We start from the raw sequence: 21,125 nt of genomic DNA, 5'->3' as shown, positions 1-21,125 counted from the left end.
CAATGGCTGAAAGACACTTGAGGAAATGTTTAACATCATTAGTCATCAGAGAAATGCAAATCAAAACAACTCTGAGATTTCATCTTACACCTGTAAGAGTGAACAAGATCAAAAACACTGGTGACAGCTTATGCTGGAGAGGATGTGGGGGAAAGGGAAAACTCCTGCATTGTTGGTGGGAGTGCAAACTTGTACAGCCCCTTTTGATATCAGTATGGTGATTTCTCAAAAAAATTAGGAAACAACCTTCCTCAAGACCCCACAATACCACTTTTGGGTATATACCCAAAGAATGCTCAGTCACCTCACAGGGACATGTGCTCAAGTATGTTCATAGCAACATTATTCATCATAGCCAGAACCTGGAAACAACTTAAATGCCCCTCGATCAAAGAGTAGATAAATAAGATGTGGTACATGTATACAATGGAATACTACTCAGCAGTAAAAAAAACTAAGAGATCTTGAAATTTGCATGCAAATGTTTGGAAGTAGAAAAATCCATCCTGAGTGAGGTAACCCAGACTCAGAAAGACAAACATAATATGTGTTCCCTCATAAGTGTCTTTTAGACATCAAGCAAATAAAAACCCAATCCCAGAATCTAGACAACAAAGAGGACCCTAAGAGAGACACATGGGTCTAATCTACATGGAAAGTAGAAAAGGTCAAGATCTCCTGAGTAAATTGAGAGCATGGGGATCACAGGATAGGGTAAAAGCAGAGGGAGGAGAAAGGGAGAGGAGTGAAGAAAAATATATAGCTCAATAAAAAACAATTAAAAATGGGTAAACCTAAGATATAAGAGTTAGTTAAGAAGTCAGAACAATCTTCCGGCTCTGCCAGGTCACACGTTTAAAGCAGACTGCCATTCGCCTTAGAAGTCGACTCCAGACATGCTCCCCAAAGCCAGTTCCCTGTGGCTACTTCGGCTGCTCCGGGACATCCAACTGGCCCAGTTTTACCGGCCAATCCTTGAGGAGCTTAACGTCACTGGGCCAGAACATTTTGACTTTGTGAGGCCTGAGGACCTGGACAACATTGGCATGGGCAGGCCTGCCCAGCGCAGGCTTGCTGAAGCCCTGAAGAGGTACCGCTCCGGTGTCAAGTCTAAGAACTGGGTCTACAAGATCCTTGGGGGGGGGGTTGCACCTGAACAGAAGGAGATGGTTCCACGCTCAGACAGTCTTCTGTGTCTCCACAAGCCAGAGGGGAGACTCAAGAGTCTGATTCCAGAGGGTGCCGTGTGCAGAGGGGAGCTCCACCCCCACTGCCTGTGGCCCTACTGTGCCTTTTCTTGCGTCAGTTGGCAGGAGCCATGACGTACTTGGGGTCCCGTGGGTTAGTGCACCTGGATCTCGCTACCTGCAACCTGCTCCTGGCCTCACCGCGTACCATCAAGGTGGCAGATTTTGGATTTGTGAGACCGCTGGGCGGCGCCCGAGGTCGCTACGTGATGGGCGGACCCCGTCCCATCCCCTATGCCTGGTGTGCCCCAGAGAGCCTCCCTCAGGGAGCCTTCTGCTCTGCCCCCGATGTGTGGATGTTTGGCGTGACACTGTGGGAAATGTTTTCTGGAGGCGAGGAGCCCTGGGCGGGTGTTCCACCATATCTCATCTTACACCGGCTGGAGAAGGACCGAGCCAGGCTGCCAAGGCCTCCTCTCTGCTCCAGGGCCCTCTACTCACTCGCCTTGCGTTGCTGGGCCCCTCACCCTGCAGACCGGCCTAGCTTTTCCAACCTGGAAGGGCTGCTTCAAGAGGCTTGGTTTTCTGAAGGACGTTGCGTTAGGGAAGTTACAGAACCAGGTGCTTTGCGGATGGAGCCGGGTGACCCCATCACTATCATCGAGGGCAGCCCGGACACCACAACCTGGAAGGGTCAGAAGGGCCGCACGTTCAAAGTGGGCAACTTCCCCGTGTCAGCGGTGATACTGCCAGACGTGGGGGGTTCGCCAGTTACCCATCCAGCCCTCAGGGCCTTCCTTGCCCGGGGAGAGAAATGCCGAGGAAGCATGGACGGGGACAGAGAGAAGACAAAGTTCCAGGATGTAGCATCAGCACGGGGCCAGAGAAGGAAGGTGCCCCTGCAGAGGATGAAAGGAATATCCAAGAGTCTGGAGTCAGTGCTGTCCCTGGGTCCCCGACCCACAGGAGGTGGTTCAAGCCCTCTGGAACTTCGACATACTAGAGCTATGCCCCAGGGGCTCCCAGACCTGCCTCCGCGCCCACCGGACCTGCCTCCACGCCCACCTTTTATCTCCAGCTCTTCTCAGCCCATCCAGCCCCACAAATCACGACCTCCCCGGCCCAAATCACACAATCATCGCACCGGAGTACCTGGAGCCAGCAAAGCCACTGTCCCTTCTGGAGGCCCGTCGTCAGACCCCGAGTGGCAGAGAAAGATTATAGAGGTGGAGCTAAGTGTACATGGAGTCACCCACCAGCAGTGTCAAGTGGCACTGAGAACCTCTGGGGGAGATGTGGCGTCTGCTATCCCGAACCTCAAGGTAGACCAGCTCTTCCACCTCAGTAACAGATCCAGAGCAGACTGTCGGCGCATCCTGGAGCATCATCAGTGGGACCTGTCAGCAGCCAGCCGCTACATCCTGGCCCGGTCCTGAACTCTACATCCTTGGGGATGGCTACCAGCATGGAGAACCTGGCCCACTTAGAGCCTGACCTTATGGGACCGAACAGAAACCACGAGGTCTTGACAGAGGCCGACTTTCATACCCAGGGAGAGCTTCCTTGCCGTGGAGGAGGTACAGGACGTGTGCAGGGCGCCGGGTCAGGCACGGATGAGAGTTTCCTCCGTGCCCTGCTCCTTGGCCTCTGGGGGCTCTGACTGGACAAGAAGGATCTAGTTCACTCTGCCTACACTCCCACTTGAAGAGGACTTGAAAGAACAGAGCTGCCAAGGAATCATCTGCTCACGACAGACGACGATCGAGTAGCTGTACTGGACCATGGACCAACTGTTAGACCTGTTAGCTACCTCACTAGACTCCGTGGGACACCCGTCTTAGACACTGACTTGGTTTGGTTTTTCTCTGGAATCACCATGGGTGATGAAAACTCAGTTTTTGGACTCAAGTATTTTTTTTTCTTTAATACAAATGCTATAGATAAAAAAAAAGTCAGAATAAAAAAGGCCAAACACGGTTGGAATTAATATAGTTTCTGTGTGATTATTCCAGTTTTGGTGAGCAGTAAACCAAAAAGGAGGCACTGTTTACAGTGAGAAAAGCGGTCAGGACCATGTTGAGGACACCAACTGAAACAGCTACCTGAGCCAATGGGAGCTCATCAACTCTGGCATGACAGGGAGGGAAACAGCATAGGTCCAAACTAAGCCCTGTGAATGTGGGTGACAGTTGTATGGTTGGGTCAGACTGTTGGGCCACTGGAATTAACCAGAATTTACCCTACAGCTTGTACTGGAGTTTTATAACCCATTTTTAAAATTTTATTTATTTATTTTTATTTTACACTTCCTCCTGATATCCAGCAACTGTAAATTGTCATGTGTGAGAAATGCGTGCCTTGATGCCATCCTGCCGACTGCTCTCTAAGTGACCCATCAATGAGAATTTGCCTCTCTGCTAAAATTGCAAGTTAACATGGATGTAGGATAATCTTTTTCTTTTAAAAAAAAATCAGATCATGATGATAAAGAACAATATGGGTGTATAACTAACCCTGAGAAGTGAACACAGGAACACAGGCTCTCTTTATCTCATGCCACTGAATTTGATCTACAATGAAATTTACTCTCAGCAAAAAAACAAGCAAGCAAACAAAAAATCAAAAGACATTTTTTGGGGGGATAGCTTCTTCAGCCTAGATATAGTAGGGTGGGCCTTGATCCTACCTCACAGCAATGTACTAGACTTTGCTGACTCCAGGTGGGAAGGCTTACTTATGATGCAGGAGTTCATGCAGGAATAAGAATAAGGGGGAGATGGAGGGAGCAGGAGGAGGGGAGGGAGTGGGAAGTGGGACTTGTATGTAAATTGAGAAAAGGTAGTTTTTTATAAAAAGATAGAAAGAAAGGAAAGGTTATTTTTAATTATCTCCAATTGTTGAATGACAATGCCATGTCTTAGTAAGTGTGATAGACTTTATGAGGAAGACTATTCAGCCCCTATATGTTCTTATTTTCTTTGTTTCCTTTTGGTTTTGGACTTTTGAAGTTCTGGGCATTGAACCTAGGGGTTTGTGCACATTCTGGCATGCATCCTTCCTATGAACTCTGCCCTTAGAAGGTTTTCCCTTTAGCATTTGTTAAGGACATCGGGGTCTGATAAAACATGGCTGACACACTACAAAGCACAATCTTTAGAAAATTTTGTGCATGAAGAGGAGAGTTGGACAAATGGCATCATTCTGTATTCCAAAGTATTAGCTGCATCTCTACAGAGTCTAGAGAGACTCTGTGACAGTGGAAGGAACACTGCAGAGTTTGTTCTTTGAGCAACTGTCACCACAGAGGTTTTTGTACCTAACTTGCCATGGGCAACCACACTAGGTAGTGAATCCAAATGACCCTCTTCCCTTAAGAGTTGGTATTATGGTGATATATGTAAGGTTCTTGTATCATGTTATTGTGAATTTTATTATTCTTTGCACTGATAGTGATGAGGACTGGCTGAGAGCTCCCACATGAGTTACTTAAGCTTTACCACTGAGCCACAATCCCACTTGGTAGTGGTCCAAATCCCCTTCCTGAGTCGTGGGGGATGCTAAGAAGATCCAGTAAGCATCGCTTAGAACAAAGACAAAATTCAAATCAGCCACAAAATGTATCTCTGTAACTTGTCGGTTTGGAATACTGATTCAGGTTAAGATGCCACCTTCTCTGTCTGATAGTATTCAGGTTATAGGTATTTGTACAACAATTTATTAAAACTAGTAACTTCTCTTGGCCTTTGAAATATAAAGGGAATGGACATGGAGAGTGCTTCATATATTTGTTGTATATAAATCAATATTCACATGAAGACTATCTAGAATTGGTGTCAAAGTATATGGGGTAAAAAACACTTTAGCCTTGGCATTTAATAGTCATATTTTCTACAGTTGTTTATAGCACATTTTGTCTTTCTCTTTAGTACTGAAGGGAAGAACTAAACGGAAAATTTCAATCAGGTAAGAGTGTATGGGTTTGAAAATACACTGTGTGTCTGGAGAATATAAACTTTGGAAACTGGCACTGTGCTTTCCTCTGTGTAAGTCAATATCGTCATCCTTATTTCTTCTTTAATCACAAGCCGAGTAATTACTTGTAGAGCACACAATTTTGAAATTACTGATTACACCCAGTTATAGTATGAAAGACTGTAATGAATCCATGGCTACAGAGATGGTTCAGTAGGTAAAGTGCTCGCCATGCATGAGTGATAATGGGAGTTTGGATGCCCAGAATTCACATGAGGCCTGATGGTCTTGTGTGCATCTGTCATCTTGGGAGCTTCCAGTGAGATGGGAAAGACACAGAGAATCCCCAGAAGTTTACTGAATAGTTAGTTGAGCATTTGTTTTCAAAACAAGAGACCCAGCCACACTTGCACCCTGGAATGCATGTATGTACTTGAAATCACACATGCATGCAAGTGCACTGCATACATCATACACATTTATTTAAAATATTAGCTTTCAGGTCATTAATTCAGGTCAGTAATATGTCTGGGTCAAGTTATCTGCTGGTGAGGGTGTGAATTACAAGGCCGGTTTTAAGACCCTCCCAGGCTTTGCTGAAGTTTCCTTGAGAATGGGCTTATGGACATGATTCTGCACATAGGTAAACAGCTCTCGCAAAGAGATCCACAACAGTGGTGAAAATCAAGGTAGGTGGAACGTTGGAAAATGAATTGGTTCTTCCAGAGCTTACCAACTTCAAGCCCTGCCCTCTGGAGCTGTGAGCTGTAGTTCAGATGGAGTGGAGTTGAGGGGGCAGTGTTGCTCCCCAGTCGGTGTTCTGTAAAGACTCGGCACCATGCAGAAGTGTTTGCTGAGCATTAGAATAGTCATGCGACAGTTTCATCACAAACCTGTGAATCAAAAGCAGCTTTAAAGCACTAAAAGATGGGGACTCTGAGAGTGTTGCCTCTTCAGTGCTTAGAGGTAGAGATCGGTTTCATGTTCTACCAAACTACCCATCGGGAGAGAACATGACACTCAATGAAATGCCTAAAATGTTTCTTGGGTTTCTTTAAGGGATTTGTTAATTTCTTTCAATTTTTTGTTTGTCTTGTCCTCCATTTCTTTAAGGGTCTTTTTTACTTCCTCTTTAAAGGCCACCATCATTTTCATAAAGTTAAGTTTTTTTTGAATATATCCTACTTTTTATTTATTTGTTAATATGGGTGCTCTTGTGTGAGAGCTTAAGTTGGTTTTGCTATTTAGCTATAGTAATTCTTTTTTTTTTTTTTTACTTATTTATTTATTAAAGTCGTTTTCTTCTACTTCTTCTGGGTTAGGCTGTTAAGTCTTCCTATTGTGTGTCCGCTGGGTTCTGGTGTTACCTTGTTGAATTTTACATTGTTGAGGAATTGTTGCATTGGCACCTACCCATCTCTTCCTTCAAAGGAGGCCAGCAATGTCTTTGCTTCTTGGTCCAACACTTACTGTGGCTGCCTGGGTATTTGGGGGTTTTTCTTGGTCTGCTCTGTACTGTCAATGTCTCTCAGAAAGCCTCTGATGCCTCTGCTCTCTTGGACTTCTCTGCTGGTTTGCTCTCTTGATGTTCTCTCTTAATCCTCCAGGTATTGTAGCATGCTCTTGATCTGCTCAGTATTATAGCAAGCTCTCAGCTCTTAGGCGGGGTGTGGTTAGTAGCTTGGGAGGTCCAGTGGATGCATTTGGGTTTGGGGGGAACCTAGCCACTGGAAACTCACTGCTGGCTGGCTAGAAAAGCCGAGAGAGTTGGGGAAGGGCCCCTGGGTTTTGTCCCACGGGGAAGGTCGAAAAGAGTAGGGCATCCGGCCTGTGTCTATTCTTTCACCTCTTAGGTCCCCTCAGTACGGAAGCAAGCTGAGTTTCAGAGTTCCATGGCCCCTAAAATGTTTCTTAATACTGAAGGGACCATAATGCTCTAGGGCTATGGGAAGAAGAATGAGTTAGGAGCATTGAGTGCATTGAACACATAAACCCAAAGCTTTCAGTTACTTCAGTCCTCAGAACAAAGTGTGTGGAAGAACCTCCATAATCCTTCTTGTGTGTGTATGTGTGTGTTTGTGTGTGTTCATTAATTCCTGCCTTCATGTTCAGTTCTACCTACTAATTTGGCTCTGCTCTGTTCCTGTTTCTCTGTGGCTCTAATGTGCATCATTAAGTTATTTGAGATGTTTCTTATTGTTTTTAATATAGGTACTAATAGCTATTGATTGCTTTTTGAATATGATGCTAACTGTATACCAAGATCAAGCATTTTTGCATTCATCAATTTTAGAGAATTTTATATATTTTTTTTAAATCTTGTGATAGATAATTTATTTCTCAAAGACAGAGAAATCTGAGTTAAATGACATACCATCAAATGGACCTAATTGACATCTATAGAACATCCTCTCCAAATACTTCAGAATATACATTCTTCTTAGCAATGCCTGGAATATACACAAACTTATGGAGACTGAAAAACACACTAGTATATGTGTTGTTTTAATCAGGGTGTAAATTATTTCCCTGTCTTCGACATGAGAAAAAGTTGTAAGGAAACCATTCACTAATCATAGTTAACCATTGAAGCACAAATTAATTTTTTTGTAAATGCCTAATGTAAGATATATTAGGAAATCAAATAAAAAGAATTAAGAACATTTGGTAAATGGTTTTCATGTGAATTTTAATTATTACTCTAAAAATATTCCACAGTGAAGTTGTACCTCTGGAGCAGGAGAAATCTGTATTTCAACCATCTGCGTCTGTACAGATCAGAAATGGTAAGACTAAACCTTTTAAAGATTGTGTATTTTCTGCACATGTGTATGCATCGCCACATGTGGGCTTGGTGCCTGTGGAGGTCAGAAGATGGGGTTGGACGCTTGCAACTGGTGATTGTGAGCCACTGTGTGGTGGCTGCAAACTGGGCCTGGATTCTCTTTAAGACAAGCTGTGCTCTTAACTGCTGAGCCATCTCTCCAGTCCCAGATAAAAGTTTGAAAATGACAAATGCTAAGTGGTCTCAGCACTAAATAAAAATAAAAATGTAAACAGTTCAAATAGGGAGTTAAGGAAACCACGTGAAAATTGCAGTTAAATTGATTCTTTGTCTTTTTGAATGCAGTAAGCCTGCATTTTTGAAGGCAGAATCACTTAAGAAAAATTTCAGATCTGAAAAGATACTATCTAAAACATATTGGTGTTTTTCATTTTAGTAACTGTTATCTTGGTAAAAATAAGGAAAAAACCCTATTACACAATATTGGTTCCTTATAGTCACACAGTAACAAGTTGACTTTTTATAAAAAACAGATATTTCTTTTAGCTTTTAACAATAAACACACTGTATTGTGTATGCATAACATTAATCAGATACCATCTCTAAAATACTATTATGTTACAACCCCAAGGTGCAATATTTAATCATTTTTATTTTTTATGCCTAATAAAATGATTAAATCATTTGAATGAAATATACAGGAATTGTTGGTGTCTTTTTTGTGCAGAGCATCAGTATGAGGAAAGAGTTAGTGAGACCGTAATTTATACATGTAACCACATAAATTTATCCAAGTCAGATAATACTCTCACAAAACTGTTGTCCTGCTCCTGCTCTGCTTCTCTCCCACTAAGAGATGCACTTCAGGGTGCATAACTGTTGTGGGAGGGATCTTTCCCATTGTTCTGTTCATGATGAGCAGTGAAAGCTAATCACGATCATCCTTTATACTACATGTCAGACAGGGACCAGAGTTAGATCCAAAGAGTTTATTAGTATCTTCCCCAGATGTGAACAGCCTATCTGCCTTATCCTAGACAGGTTTTGATTTAACTGAACAATTTTTCTTATTTTTTTTTTATTGATTGATTTTATTGAGCTATACATTTTTCTCTGCTCCCCTTCCTTTATTTCCCCTCCCATTCAACCCTTTCCCATGGTCCCCATGCTCCCATTTTACTCAGGAGATCTTGTCTTTTTCTACTTCCCATGTAGATTAGATCCATGTATCCTGCTCTTAGGATCCTAGACAACCTATTGTTGTCTAGGTTCTCTGGGATTGTGTTAACTGAATAAGTTTAACTCAGTATTTGGAGAAGCTTGTTTCTTTACTAATTGTCTATTCGTGAATATTCTTTGAGGAATACGCTATAGGGAGGGCTTCCCGCAATTCATATCAAGAAATCACCAGTCTTGTAATTTTACTGCTATAGTTTTCTATGCCTGGTGTAAAATATGTTTTTCTTTCTCTCTAAATGCCGACATCCATAATCGTTGTGGGATCTGTGTATCAGGGTAATTATGGCCTCATGAAATAAATTTGACAATGTTCCTTTTGTTTCTATTTTGTGGAATAATTTAAGGACCATTGGCGTTAATTCTTTAAAGTCTGATGTAATTCTGCACTGAAACTGTCTGCCCTGATTTTCTCTGGTTGGGAGACTTCTGATGTCTGCTACGATTTTACTAGGGGTTAGAGGTCTGTTTAAATTGTTTATCTGATCTTTATTTAACTTTGATAAGTGGTACTTATCAACAAACTATCTTTCCTTCTGATTTTTCTGATTTCTTGGCACACATGTTCCTAAAGCATGTCTCCTGATGATTCTCTGGATTTCTTTGATATCTAGTGTTATGTCCTCCTTTTTGCTTCTCATTTTGTTCATGCAAATATTTTCTCTCCATCATTTAGTCAGTTTGGGTAAGTTTGTGTCTAGCTATCTTGTTGATTTTCTCAAAGAATAAATTCTTTGTTTCATTGATTCTTTTTGTATTGTTCACTTTGTATATGTTTCATTGATTCCAGGCCCCAGTTTACAATTTCTTGTAGTCTTCTTTTTGTTCCAGAGCTTTCTGGTGTGCTGTTCAGTTATGAGATTTTCCCAAGTGTAGGCACGCACACAGTACTGTGTACTTTCCTCTCAGCACCACTTTACTGTGTCCTATAAGTTTGTGTATGCTGCACATTCATTTCATTGTGTTCTACAAAGTTTTAATATATTTCAATTATTTCTGCTTTGACCCATTTTTCATTCATTACAGAGTTGCTAAGTTTCCATGATTTTTAAAGCTTTTTGTTCTTTCCCTTATTTTTGATATCCAGGTTTAATCCATGGTGGTGTGATAGGGTGATTTCAATTTGCTTCAATCTGCTGAGATTTGCTTTGTGTCCATGATTGTGATCCACTTTGGAGAAAGATACATGAATGCTTATTAAAAAGTATATTCTTTTGTGTTTGGTGTAGTGTTCCATAAATATCTCTTAGATCCATTGGTTTGTTGGGTCTGTTATCTTCAATGTTTCTCTGTTTACTTTTTTGTTTGGATGACCTGTCCATTGGTGATATTGAAGTATTTACTCACTATCAGTGTTTGTGGGTTAATATGCAATTTAAGCTGTAGCAATGCTTCTTTTACAAAGTTGAAGGCCTCACGTTTTGGGCATAGATATTAAGAATTGAAATGTCTTCTTGGTGGATTTTCCCTTTTATGAGTGTGTAGTGTCCATATCCATATTCTTTAATTTATTTTGGTTTGAAAGCTATTTTGTTAGATATTAAAATGGTTACACTAGCTACCTTCTTAGGTTCATTTGATTTAAATACCTTTTTCCAACCTTTTACGCTGAGGCAACGTCTATCCTTAATGTTGGAGTGCGTTTCCTAGATGCAACAGAACAATGGATCGTGTCTTTAAACTCATTCTGTTAATCTGTTTTTTTATCATGCAATTGAGAACATTGATATTGGGAGATGGTGATTGCTGTCATTTGTTGGTGGTGGTGGTGATGTGTGTCTTTGAGTGTGAATGTGTATGTGTGGGTATGCTTTCCTTCTTTTGGTTTTCCTGTATGAGATTATTTATTCTCTGTGTTTTCGTGGGTGTAGTTAACCTCTTTAGTTTGGGGTTTTCCTCTTAGCACTTTATGTAGGACTGGATTTATAAATAGATATTGTCTTTTTTATAAAAATCTTATTTTTTCCATCTAATGAAATTTTTTGCCGATGATATTAGTCTGGACTAGTATCTGTTGTCTCTTAAGGTGCAGGGCATCTGTCTAGGCCTTCTGGATTTTAGAGACTCCTTTAAGAATTCAGGTTTCTACCCTTATGTCTTACTTGGTTTCTTCCCCTGCAGTTTGTAATGTTCTTTCTTTGTTCTGTATGTTTAGTGTTTTGATTATTATATGGCAATTTATATGGTGTTCTGTATGCTTTTTGTACTTTTATAAGCCTATCCTTATTATTAGGAAATTTTCTTTTATGATTTTTGAACATATTTTCTGGGATTCTTCTCCTTCCTTAATTGCTGTTGTTCTAAGGCTTAGTGTCCCATATTTCTCAGATGCATAGTTTAAATATATTAGGTTTAATATTGTCCGTGACTAATCTATCCATTTCTTACATTGTGTCTTTAATGCCTGAGCTTCTCTCTTTTATCTCTAGTATTCTGTTGAAAGTTTCTGTTCGAGTTCCTAAAATTTTCATGATGTATTGTATCATTACGTTTGTGTGGCTTCTATTTCCATTTTAGGTCTTGAACAGTTTTATTTTTCCCTTCAACTATTTGGCTTTTTGTATTTCTTCCTCACTTTATTTAGGGGATTTATTCTTGTCTTCCAATTGTTTGCTTGTATTTTCATGGATTTCTTTTTCTTTATTTTGTAGGAAATAACTTTTTATTTGAGCAGTCTTTTCTAATTTTACACACCTGTCCCAGTCTCCATTCCCTCTCCTTCTTCCACTCTCCCCCACCATCCTCCACCCTACCCCCATCCACTCCTGAGAGATGATAAAGCTTTCCATGGGTAATCAACAAAATCTGACACATCAGTTTGAAGCAGGACTAAGGCCCCTCCCCACTATATCTAGACTGAGCAAGGTATCACTCTTAAAAGAATGGGCTCCAAGTAGCCAATTCAAGCACTAGTAATAAATCCTTGTCCCACTGCCAGTGGCTGCACAGATTGCCCAAGCCACACAACTGTCACCCACGTTCAGAGGGCCTAGTTTGGTCCTATGCAGATTCCCTGCTTTCAGTCCAGAGTCAGTGAACTCCCACTAACTCAGGTCATTTATTTCCTCTTTAAGAACCTCTATTTCTTGTAAGGTCTTTATCTTGTGCTTCATTTATGCTGGAATAATAAGTACCTGATATGGTAGGATAACTGTGTTCTAGTGGGGATGTATTGTTCTGGCTGTTATTGATTATGTTCTTATGCTAGCTAGTGTCTAGGTATCTGGGTTTGGGATAATTATAAGTCTAGGTACTGACTTCTGGGTTTGCCTTAGTTAAGTGGGTATTATGGAGGGTTTTGGTTTTTGTTTTGTTACTTCTCTGGATTTTGCTAAGGTGTGATAGTTGCACATTGCACATTGCCTGTTTGACTGGCCTACTCACCTACTGTGTTCACAGGAAATGGCTACAGGTGTTGGAGGCTGGGATGCAATTATGACTTGTTGGGAGGAAGGTTAGGAAGAGACATTCGGTGGGTGCCATAAGAGACATGCGCAGGGAGGAAGTGAGGTTGTAGCTGGTGATGTGTTGATGCTCTAGGGAAGAGACTGAGGGACTGGGTCTAGAAGAACACACAGAGAGTGCTGAGAAGAACTGTGGGCAGCCTACCTGGTTTTCTGGCAGGTATGGCTATGTCTGCACAGGAGGTCACTGCTAAAGTTGGAGGCTGGTGAACAATGAATGGGGGAGGGATGTTGGGAGTGGATGGTCTATGGGATCCACCGAAGATGTTGACAGTGCAGTGGGAGAGAGACTGGAGCTAGTTCTCTTGTAGCACCGAGAATAAGACTGAACGATTTGGTCTGAGAGAACAGAGGGAGCAGAAAAGATCTGCAGGTGGCTTACCTGATCATTATAAAATATATTTTTCATTTATGTTTAGAAGTGGACAACAATATTCAACAGAAGTTTTTATCCAGGTAAGAATATATAAATTAAAAATACATGAAATAACTGGTAAGTTTCTTGTTTTTTTAAAAAGATTTCCCATACACAGTTTCTTGGTTTTTTAAAAAACATTCCCCCTTTCTTCTATTTTTTTCATTTTTGAGAATTAAATATTCATTTTTCAGTGGATGATTAAAAACACCCAGAATTTCAGGATTATAAAGACTCTTAGATATGTAGCAAAATATGTGTTAATATTTCTTGTATTTAATATCTTTCCACTATGATTGTTCTGTTGGAGAGCCCTGAAGTCCAAACCCATGAAGACAGTTTATGTTGATACTACGCGTGTCACCCATGAGAATAGTACTGTAGTCCCTTAGTTGTAAAGCTGGGAGTCTTCTTATTTATCCACAGGCAGGTGGGTGTTTAGCAATAACTGAGAGAGCACAGGAAAGAAGACCCATAGAAGAGGGCAATTGTGGATATACCTGGTCAATCCTGTAAAGAAGGATAGGAATGTGTTCACACTAAAAAGTGGAGCACGAAGAACATTAGTTTGGATGACAGTGAGGGTTTGAGAATAGTGATGAAAATAATGGACTTTGACAAATTTGACAATGATAATAGGAACATTCAAGTTTAGAGATATTAAAATTATCACAAAAGCACATTAAAACCAGGAATTGAAGAGAGTTGTGAAAATGCTGTTGCAGTTTAGACTGCCTAATTGGAGGACCTAAAAATGTCAACGTGTCTGTTGAAGGTACCACTTTGGGGCTGGGGAGATCATTCTATTAATGAAGTGCAGTTTCTGTAAACACGAGACATTAAGTTTGATACCAGGAGACAAATAAAAGCCCAGGCAAGAATGCACATGCTTGTTTATCCGTTACTGGGAGGCAGACTTGTGGTTATCCCTAGCACTTGCTGAAAAACAGACCTAGAAGAATTGAATTGTTCCCTGATACAATGAGACACCTTTTTATGGTGGATGGCACCAAAGGAGGAAACACACTGATGTCCACTGTCCTCCATGCACACACATGGGCAAACGCGCGCGCACACACACTCAGACACAAACACACACACACACAGACACACACAGAGATGTGAAGGTAATTTGAATCCCTTAAAGGGATCTCTATAGCAGGTATGTTTTTGGTACCTGTTATTATTCATTAATTTACATAAATAAAGTAATTAATATTTACCAAGGTATTTACAATGTATAGGGCATGAAGTGCCCAGTCTTCAGTGGAGTTAGACATTGCAGAAGACCCAGAAGATAAATAATCTTCTGTCTTGTTTTAGGCAAAGGATTTCTTTCAGTTCAGGTAGCAAATTAAGGCACTTATCAGTTCCAACTTTAAGACAGGCAGTTTGTACAGGCAAAAGTCAATACAATGGCAGTTAATCTCTCTGGGTCTTGCTGTGTGTGTGTGTGTGTGTGTGTGTGTGTGTGTGTGTGTGTGTGTGACATATGTCTGTGTGCAGGCTTGGAAGTAAAAGGAGGTTATAGGTTTCTTGTGCTATCATTCTCTATCTTATCCGCTTAATATAAGGTCTCTCACTAATGTGGGCCTAGGTTTGCAGCCAACAAGCCCCCATGATGCCCCTGTCTCTGCCACCCACAGTACTTGGGCTGCAAGTTCATGCCCAGTTTTGTGTGTGTGTGATGTAGATTCACAGTCTGGTCACTGTGGGTGGGCAGCAAGCACTCTGATTTCCTGACCCATCTCCTAAGCTACTGACTTTTTCCTTTTAAACTGGAACATGAGTGAGTCTTGGTTGAATGTTTGATAGATTGAGATAAGTTAAGTCCACATAGACAACTGAAAGCTTTAAAACATAGGTTGACTTTAAATTACATGAATGCAGAAATGTCACTTAATTATATAAGTAACGGATCTCTCTCCAAGCTGTTCAAATGACCAAATCCACCCGTTGTTGCATGTTTTTATCCTAAAGGTTCTCAGACAAGCCTGATGTTCCTTGGTCTATGAGAGACGACAGTGTTATTATGGTAATATGCTTCTTTGTGAAATTCATTCTCTTATGAATTGTGTTAAAATGCAGTAGCATCCCCCTATCCATGTTTCCTAGGGATACTGGCCAGAGGACACCATTCTGTAGGTCTGAAACTTCCTTTCACTAACTTTCAAGTAAGCAGGTAGTGGTGACCGATTAAGAGAATGGCCCCGAAACATATTGTGAGTTCTCTCACAATGGAAGATGCTTGATGTTTGATCAAGGATTGTTGGCAGAAACCGGTGCACATTAGAGTGATTTTAAAGCATCACTCCGACAATCCACCTACATACTCTCGAGTGGTTCCAGGTAGTAATTTCAGCGAGCCAGGAACCTCCCTGTTGCCTTTACTTTTAGCATAAATGCAGGTAGGTTTTATGTTCCCTTGGATGCTCCTATTCTCTGATCATATATGAGAGCATCTCCTCTACTTCTGAGTTTGTTCTGTATTTAGACAAACCAGAGGTGTGGAAATTTAGACACATGCAAACTATTCATCTCAGTTTGCATTCTGTTCCTGTCTGACTCGACTGAGGACGTGTTCACAACTCCTCATCTAGCTAAAGAATGTGATTTCCCCATCAGCTACCAATCTTGGAACAGATGATTCGTACCATACAGTAACATTTTAAATTTTTATTTTTTGTTTTTCATTTAAAAATAGTATACACTTACATTCTAAGATTTGAAATAGAAGGTTTATATTGAAATACCTAACATTCATATTAAAACTTTTTCATAACCATGAGCTCCTAGAGGTGTGTGTAACCTGGAGCACTAGGGTTTTTGTGAGTCATAAGCTGCGTTTTAATGATTTTGACTGTGAACAAATGTGTTTCTAAGGCAGTTTCACAGTACTATGATATGGACGACACTGGTAATTAAAGAAGTGCTTATTTTTAAAAGAAGAATGTGAATGGAAATTAATGTGCATTTTTACTTCCCAACCATGGAAGAAGAGAAAGATTGATGAAAGTGGGACTATTAACATTAATAATCAATCATCTTACACAGGATTTAGATGCTTTAAAACATAATTAACTTTAACCCAAACCACAATGGCATGTCCAAGATTCTTAGTTCATGATTGTCTCATATTTAGGCCAGCATAAATATTTTTACTTCTTAATGATGTCCTAGTAATTTGTGAATAGGTAAATGTATTTGAAAATATTTCATTGCTATAATTAGATGCAACTATTTATGTGTCAGTACCCTGTGAATACTAAAGAATGAAGTGGTTTTGAAGATATTCCCCTTACAACAAAAATAGTTAATTTCAGAACCAAACCAAGAAAGTTAATTCTCTACCTTTCCATTGCAGAAAATGCTTCAAAGGGCAGAAATGTTAAAACACAGCCCCAAATATATCCATGAAAAAATTTCACCTCCGATTTCACAACTTTGGAACAAGCAAGAGAGAAGAAGGACAAAGAGGAGCTTTAAAAACTTTTTAAGAAGATATGATGAATCTGCTTGTCCTTGGAGCGAGCCACTACAAATTAGCTCTAAAGGACAAATACCCATGAAGGTAATTCCCATGAATTCCAAAACTAAAATACTTGCTTGTCAGGGGAAAAATGCATCTATGTGCTTATGTCTGAAGATGGTTTTAGAAGAGAGGGGTCCAGCCTCAAACAGATCCTGAACCACCTTCACCCACTCACTCCCAGTAATACCTTGCCAGTCACCTTCTAAGTTAGACTATGGAAATAAAAAGTCAGAAAGTGAACATACTTATAAGTCAGGAGAACTCATCAAAATACAGAGAATAAATAATAAAGAATCCAGGATGAATTTACAATCAACATGAAAATAATCAACATGTTTGCATGCTTTAGATTTATTCATTTTGTGTATATGAATGTTTTCCTGCATTCTGTATGTGCACCATGTGTGTGCTGCCCATGGAGGACATAGATGGCATTTGATGCCTGAAATCTGAATGACAATTGGTTGTTAGCTACTGTGTGGATGCTGTGAATTGAAGCTAGTCTTCTGCAAGAGCAAAAAGTATTCTAAACTGCTGATACACCTCTCCAGCATCCAGAACAAACATGTTTGATATGCAAATGAGTAGAGTATAAGCCAAGATATCGTAAGTGGAAATAAAGTCAGTCTTGAGATGTTTGCTAACTTCATGGGACCCAGGCATTATCAACCTGACAGTTTTACTTATTGAAATCCAGAGAACTAGATAAGTAACAGTCCTTTTCTTTTTTAATACCCCACACAAAATCAAAATCAAGACAAGAGACAGCTATTTTTCAGACCTCACTTATTCCAAATACTCATCTCCACTGCAACTAGGTAATTGCTTTGAAGAGTCTAACATCAATATTAGGAAAGAAAAGGGTAAAATTAGATGGCATAATTACACCTAATGAAACCATTATTCACTGCGACTCTAATATGGTCAGAAATCACACCCAAATGCTCTTTCTTTTAAGCCCAATTCAATTTGGTTTCCAAACTGACATTAGCTATTTTATGTGTGGTTGTCTGAATGAAAATGGGCCTGATAGACTCATAGGGAGGGACACTATTAGGAGGTGTGTTGGAATAGTTGTGATCGTGTTAGAGGAAGTGTGTCACTGGCTGTGGGTTTTGAGGCTTAGGAAGCTCCAGTCAGGACCAGTGTCTTTTTCTCTTCCTGCTGCCTGCAAATCCAGATGTAGAAGTCTCAGCCCCTTCTTCAGGAGCATGTCTGTCTGCGTGATCCCATCCTTCCTGCCATGACAATAATGTACTAAATCTCTGAACCTCTTAGACAGCCCCAATTAAATATTTTCCTTTATAAAAGCTACCATGACCATGGTGTCTCATCACAACACTAAAAGCCTAACCAAGAGAATCTGCAGCCAAATTCAGTAATATTGTTCAAGGGAGGACTTAGCGGGGAGATAGATCTCAAGTTCTATTGATAAGAAAGGAAACCAGAAACAGCATCTGAGCCAAGGATATCTCAGATAAGACAGAATGGAGGATCTGTCTTTGGCAGGCATGCTGTCCTCAGTTTCTGATGAATGAAGAAGGAAAGTTTAGAACAGATGTAGGTTGTTTGAAGACTCTACCGTGAAGCTGGAGTGATACCTTAATGGGTCAGAGCACTTACTGCTCATGGAGAGGACCCACGTTCTGTTTCTGTCACCCATGTCAGGTGACTCATAACTGCCTGGAAATCCAGGTGCAGAGAATTCAACCACTCAGGCCTCCATCTAGACACATTTACTCATCTGCACATACCATACACATTATTTTAAAATCAATCTTAAAAATGCAAGTGAATATTGAAGACATATTTTACTTAATTTTCACCTTTACAACCAAATTTGACATTTATCTCAAAATTCCAAATATTTAAATTAAAGATTTTTTTATTTTAGGCAAAAAAGTTCTATAGCATAGCAACATTTGATAAGCATAAACTAATATAATTTCGGGTAACTTCAAGGTAAATTTTATTTTCAGAAACATCTTTAGTTTCAAGGTCAATATCTTTTCCTGAATAGACTTTCTGCAGTCATGTGTCCAATCTGAAAAGATGAAGCTGTGTCAACTTTGAGACAGATAACTCATGATAATTGAAGTTATGAGCAATGTGATCTGATGTCCAGTGGGTTAGAGTTGAGGAAGAGGAGTTCCTTCCTGGTCCTTACATCTCTAGTTTATGCTGTGAGAACTCCTACTAAGTTCACAGAGCTACTTATAATTTGTACTTCTAATTGTCTTAATTGTTTTAAGTCAGTTTTCAACATTTCAGATAGATTAGGGTAAAATCTCTTAATGCAAGGATTGCTTGGCCATAATAAAAAAAAATCATTTAAGTCATTTTTTTCACACTGAATGTCTACTTAGACGTGTTTGATGCAATTCCAGTAGGTTTTGTTTGTTGGCTTGGGTTTTGCTCCTATTCCAGGCCAGTATGAATTATTCTGACTTCTAACTGAGAACCACATGTGAATAACAAAGCATATGCAGAGATATTTAACTGTTCAACAGCAATTTGTTTCTATTTTGACTTTGATCATACCTCATAATTTAGAAGGATTAAATCATTTCGAAGACAAGCACTCCTAACTAAAAACAACAACAGAATGTTTGTCAATGAAATAAAAAAAAAAAAAAAAAAACTAATCATCCACCGTCTCCTCGGCAGAATGTATCTCCAGACACCGCAACAAAAGTACATGATATAGAATCTGTACTTTCAGGACTTCCTCCTGAGGAAAAGAGTGAGCATGTGCTGAAGGAGAAAGAATCTACACAGCGTGTCAGCCCCATCAAAAAAGAAACAACAAAGAGAGACAGTGGGCTTTCTAAGAAAAACAAAGTTAATGTTGTCCTTGTGGAAGAGTCCCTGCCTAGTACCTCCAAAGGAAAAACACACTACACGGTAATCCCCACTACTTTGAAAAGTGCTGATCTATGTAAATAAACGTAAATAATTAGAACACATTTGCGATCATGTCCGTTTAGGAAGACAACACTATTAACTTGTTCCCTAGGGCCTGTGACTCCCCAAGTCATGGGTTTTGGGCCTGGTTTACAGTACCAGGCATGAATTCTCACCTATGAAACAGGCCTCAGACCCAGTTGAAAACTGGTTGGTTACATGCACCCTTCACCTTTGGGCCACATTCATACCAATGTGTGGTTTTGGTGTCTTGGTTGAACAGCATGTGGCTTTAGTTGCACGACCTTAGAACCAGCTTCATTGTTCTCTGATTTTGCTTCTTGGGCAGTAGCTGCTGGTTTAATTACTATGGCTCTGAGTGTAACTTGAAGTCACATATGGTGACACCCCCAGGATTGGTCTTTGTACTTGGGTTTAGTTTGGCTTTGCAAAGTCTTGTGTGCTTCTATGGGGATGTTAAAATTCTCTCCTCCATTTCTAAGAAGAATGCAACTGCAATTCCAATGGGAATCACATTGAATCTCTAGATTGCTTCTGAGCAACAACAAAAACAAACAAACAAACAAAAAACTATTTCTCACAATATTGAATTTTCCCAATCCATGTCCATGAGAGGTGTTTGCAAATTCTGGTATGTTCTTCGATTTTTTTCATTAGTTGTATTACACTTTCATAAACATTTGACATATTTTTCTATATAAGTTTTTAAAACTATTTTGAATGGGAATGTTCTCATGAAATCTTTCTCAGCACACTTGTCATTGGTACATAAAATGATACTCCTTTTCTATTTCATTATTTATTGTATAAGTATCATTTTTATATTACTGTAGTTTATCTTTTCTCCATCTTTTCTGTGATTTTAATATTGAGTACTACTGGCTTCACAGAAGGAATTTGGAAAGGCTTCTGCTGGACCTGGTTTTTGTTGTTTTAATAACTTAAGGACTGATGGTAAATCTTTGAGCGTGTGGTGGGACTCTGGGCCTGGCCTTTTTATGGTCAGAATGATTTTTATTAGGCTTTCAATTTTCTCAGGAGTTATGTGTCTGTTTAGGTTGTTGATCTCATTTTGAATTAAGTTTTTGGTAGTTTGTATGAAACGGGAAATTGGTTCATTTCTTTTAGGTTTTTTGACTAAATAGAGGGCAGACTTCAAAAAATAATTTTGAGCACCTAATTTCATCGTTATTTTTATGTGTATTGGTCTTCGCTTGTATGTGCGTCTGTGCATCATGCCCATACAGTACCCATGGAGGCCAAAAGAGGACACTGAATCCCCTAGGAGGGTAGTCACAGACTGCTGCTGTGAGCCAGCATGCAGGTGCTGGATATTGAACCCCAGATCTGCTGGAAGAGCATCCAGTACTCTAACCTTCTGAGTCATCTCACCCTCTCCAGAGCAAAAGCTTTGAAAGCATTCTTCTGTTATGGTTTTTTTTTTTTTGTGTGTGTGTGTGTGTGTCTATTGTAATGGTCACTTCTTTCCTTCTTTTAGTTTGTGGGTATAGGTCTGTGGATTTATCTTCTAAAAGAACGAGCTCTTAGATTCATTGCTTCTTCTTATCATTTTATTTGTTTATGTTTCATTACGCTCTGGGCTGGTGGG

At 40.0% G+C, this 21,125-nt stretch overlaps 1 protein-coding gene and 1 pseudogene across 1 annotated transcript; both read left to right on the top strand.

Annotated features, from left to right (window-relative positions):
• The first annotated feature begins 896 nt into the window (after positions 1 to 896).
• On the top strand, positions 897 to 2,623 carry LOC130863156 (non-receptor tyrosine-protein kinase TNK1-like). The gene is made up of 2 exons (XM_057753058.1): positions 897 to 1,090; positions 1,183 to 2,623. Exons 1-2 carry the CDS (start codon positions 897 to 899, stop codon positions 2,621 to 2,623), a joined length of 1,635 nt encoding a protein of 544 aa, XP_057609041.1.
• Positions 2,624 to 2,652: 29 nt separating this feature from the next.
• The window catches only part of LOC130863155 (heterogeneous nuclear ribonucleoprotein A3-like), a 36,067-nt pseudogene continuing 17,594 nt past the window's right edge, over positions 2,653 to 21,125 (top strand).

This window comes from Chionomys nivalis, chromosome 20 (genome assembly GCF_950005125.1).
Source record: "Chionomys nivalis chromosome 20, mChiNiv1.1, whole genome shotgun sequence".
Classification (NCBI taxonomy): Eukaryota; Metazoa; Chordata; class Mammalia; order Rodentia; family Cricetidae; genus Chionomys; species Chionomys nivalis.
Note: the sequence above shows the minus strand (reverse complement) of the source record. Positions and strands in the feature narration are given on the sequence as shown.

Excerpts from the sequence above, each read along its gene's own strand:
- LOC130863156 (XM_057753058.1), top strand. The coding sequence starts at position 897 with ATGCTCCCCAAAGCCAGTTCCCTGTGGCTACTTCGGCTGCTCCGGGAC. Across the intron at positions 1,091-1,182 it reads CTTGCTGAAGCCCTGAAGAG|ACAGTCTTCTGTGTCTCCAC; the intron begins GTACCGCTCCGG and ends TTCCACGCTCAG.